Source organism: Oratosquilla oratoria, chromosome 5 (assembly GCF_046742065.1).
Source record: "Oratosquilla oratoria isolate Oo_2021 chromosome 5, ASM4674206v1, whole genome shotgun sequence".
Lineage (NCBI taxonomy): Eukaryota > Metazoa > Arthropoda > Malacostraca > Stomatopoda > Squillidae > Oratosquilla > Oratosquilla oratoria.
This window is the reverse complement of record NC_134781.1, coordinates 76,464,338-76,467,980: the sequence shown is the minus strand read 5'-3', so window position 1 is coordinate 76,467,980 and position 3,643 is coordinate 76,464,338. Positions and strand designations below refer to the sequence as shown.

Genomic DNA, 3,643 nt, shown 5'->3' with positions numbered 1-3,643 from the left:
GGTGTTTTGTCGTCGAGGGTTTGGTGTAGAGTCATTTGTGTCTGGAGAGGTCAACAACAGGTTCAGCAGTTGCTGTCGAGTGTTGTGTAGACTGGGCAGTCTAGTTGTGCGGTGGATAGTGTGACGAGTCCCACACTGGCAAAGTCCGGAGGGATTGTCTATCTGCTCACCATCTTCGGTAGGGTAATAGTTTCAGGAGATCACAAGCTCGGAGACCGAATGGCTTTGGTCGTTTGAGGTCAGTTGTCGAAAATGAGGTCCTAGAACAGAGTCTGACCTACCACTGGGAGGATTGTGTCTGATGACGCCTAAATCGACGACAAGTAAGTGAACGAAATCCTTTCTTCTTCTTCTTCGTCTTCTTCTCTCGGAATGCGGGATTTTGGAAACGGCTGATTGGTATGAGAGTGCCTTCCACTGCCCAATAGGGCCAAGTCATTGACATACAATTCAGGAATGGTTTTCGGGGAGATTTGTTTCGTGATAGACTCGTTGACCCGGGTCTAGACTAGTAGCCGCTAGTGCTAACTGCGAGTCAACTTAACCTAACGACAAGTAAGTGTTAGCACTAGGGTAGTTGGCATTGCGGCAAGTATAGGGCTAGTTTACAAGTCGCTAGTGCTAGAGGCTACTAAACTAGTCTCGTTTCCAAGAGGCTCATGCCATTGTTAGCTCGGGTGAAAAACAAAAAAACAAAAAAACAATGGGAACGCTTGTTTGGGGGAACGCGGTGGCAGTGTTCTTGTTCCCTGCCACTGGGTGCGTCTCACATGCACTTGTGTGATTCAGTATGGTCTTGAACTACGTGTCGGACTAGTGATCGACAGCTCTCCAATCGGATGAGACAGCAGAACTCGTATATAAGGGCTGAGACTTTATACACACACACACACACACACACACACACACACACACACACACACACACACACACACACACACACACACACACACACACACACACACACACACTCGGTGGCGCGGTTGGTAAAGTCCCAGACTGTCAGTATGGCGGTACCGGCGGTACATGGTTCGAATCCTGCCCAGGGCTGAAATAATTTTGGTATCGTTGCGTTTCGAGTCGTTACTCCGACGCTCGTGGGGGGGGGAGTTGGGTGTGTGTGTGCATGTAAGGTCATAGCATTACCCATAGATTGGTCATACGAGCTCTGAGCTCTCTTCCGGAAGGGAAATAACTGTCGATCACGAGTCCAACACGGGATCCAAAGACCAAGGTGAATCACACACACACACACACACACACACACACACACACACACACACACACACACACACACACACACACACGAGAGAGAGAGAGAGAGAGAGAGAGAGAGAGAGAGAGAGAGAAAGAGAGAGAGAGAAAGAGAGAGAGAGAGAGAGGAACTAAAGAAAGCGAGTTCTGAAAAAGAATTGGGAGTAAATATCACAAAAGACGTGACTCCTGATAAAGAGATCAATAAAACTGTCGGAGAAACCTACAACCTGCTAAGAACAATAAAGGTAGCCTTTACCTGCTTGGACGAAGAAATGGTGAAGAAAATACTAGTCACACAGATAAGGCCAAGACTGGAGTATGCAGCGACACTATAGACACCCAGTGCTAAAAAGAATATAAAGAAAATTGAAAGAATCCAAAGAGCAACTACGAAGAAGAGGGCCCCAACACTTTTAAAACTGTCATATGAGGAGAGATTGTCAAAGTTGGAATTACCGATTCTGGAACAAAGAAGAGAAAGAGGTGACCTTTTGACCATCAGTAGAATCATGAGAGGCGTGGGAGTCCTTGAAAGAAAAGACTTACTAAATTGGGATAAGAGAAATACAAGAGGACATGAAAAGAAACTCAAAAAGGACAGTTATATAAGGAACTTGAAAAAAGAACACCTTTCCACACAGATTGGTGAGTGTCTGGAACAAATTGGACGAAACAATAGTGTGTGCAAAAATCATTCACGAATTTAAGAGCAAACTAGATACTGCGAGATACAAATAGGGACAACACGAGCGTAGCTCCCCTTTCCGTAAGATACGACTAGGTAAATACAGCTAGGTAAATAGGTAACTACATACACAAACACACACACACACACACACACACACACACAGCCATGGGAAGGTGTGGAGGCGACCTAACATCGGCCTAATAAAAACAGCGGTTGGCCGCAATTGACAGGGCTTTACTCTGCTTGTCAGTGGATTCTTGCTTCCCAGTGCGTGGGGTTCTTTTTTGTCGTTTTATCCATTGTACAGTATTGTATTTTGGGGCTTTTTTGTCATTTTCTCATAGATTCTTTATATATCTTTATTTTTTGTTTATTCTTTTTATTCATTTATCATTTTTGCAAAATTTGCCTTTTTTATTTCTCTTTCTTCAGTTTCATGTTTATTCTTTTGTAATTCATTTTGTTTTCAATTTCCAAACATGTAGCGCATGTTAAGTTTGGAGAACGCCTCGTAGCAGAGTCGGGGCCATCTGATGGTGCTGAGCGCCCTCGAGACGACGTGGCAGAGGCCCTGGCCCTCTTCTCTCCTGGGCTTCGGGTTGCTCTTCTTGAAGACTCGGGCCGTCTCGAGGCGGAAGCAGAGGACTTGGTGCTGCTGCTGGCCAGCGACCATCCACGGGTGGGACAAGATGCCGCGGAAGGAGGGTCGGGTCCAGGGGTCCTTTTCGAAGCAGCGCATGATTATGTCTCTGCACAGGCGGGGGACGCCGCTGGGGAAGGGCGGGCTGGCTTTCCGGACAGAAGCCAGGTTGTCGAAGGGGTCTTCCCGGCACACCATGTGGTACAGGAGCGCCCCAAGGCTCCACACTGCTGCCGGCGCGTGCAGGAACCTTCCGCTTGTGACGAACTCCGGAGGCCAGTAGACAGGAGTTCCGCCCGTGAAGGTTCCCCAATATTGTTCTGTCAGCTCCCCGCAGCCGAAATCGATGAGGCGGATATCAAGCTCACCCGTGCTCTCGTCCCTGAAGAGCAGGACGTTATCTGGCTTGATATCCTTGTGCGAGACTCCGGCAAGGAAACAGCCGTGTACTGTCTCGACGACCTTGCCGAAGAGTCTCCTTATCTCGCCCATGGAGAGAGGCTCGCTCTTCTTGTAGCTTGCGAGCGACACAGCCCCGGGGGGAAGCTCCATGACCATAAAGAAGGAGCCTTGTTGGGTCACGCAGTCGAAGAGTTCGATGACCCCCGGGACATGTTGGACCCTCTCCAGTAATTCTGCCACCATGGGCACAGTCTTGCCGTGTCGCCGCCCCCAGGAAACGACGCTTGTTAGGGGCATCTGCTTGATGGCGACAGGCTTTCCATCGTCGATCCTCGTTGCAGCGAAGACGCTGGCGAATTCTCCTCGGGCGATGAGGTGTCCGACGTCGTAATTCTTGAGGGCTAACATTTCTTTTCCCAAATTATCTAGAGCCCGAGGGAATCCGATGACTCCTCGACCAAAGACAACGTCGCATCGCAGATGTGTGTGTCGCACCACAGCGCTCGTACACACACACACACACACACACACACACACACACACACACACACACACACACACACACACACACACACACTTTCAACGAACGGACGGCTTGAAGAACGTTCTGAAGAAAAGTGCAGATTGTGGATCCCAACGCAAAGAGAAGTGCCTTT

General features: G+C 48.8%; 1 protein-coding gene across 1 annotated transcript; it reads right to left on the bottom strand.

The window, feature by feature from the left end:
* Positions 1–2,411: 2,411 nt before the first annotated feature.
* LOC143025842 (serine/threonine-protein kinase pim-1-like) lies at positions 2,412–3,395 on the bottom strand. Its single transcript, XM_076185854.1, has one exon. It carries the CDS (start codon positions 3,393–3,395, stop codon positions 2,412–2,414), a length of 984 nt encoding a protein of 327 aa, XP_076041969.1.
* Positions 3,396–3,643: the final 248 nt, after the last annotated feature.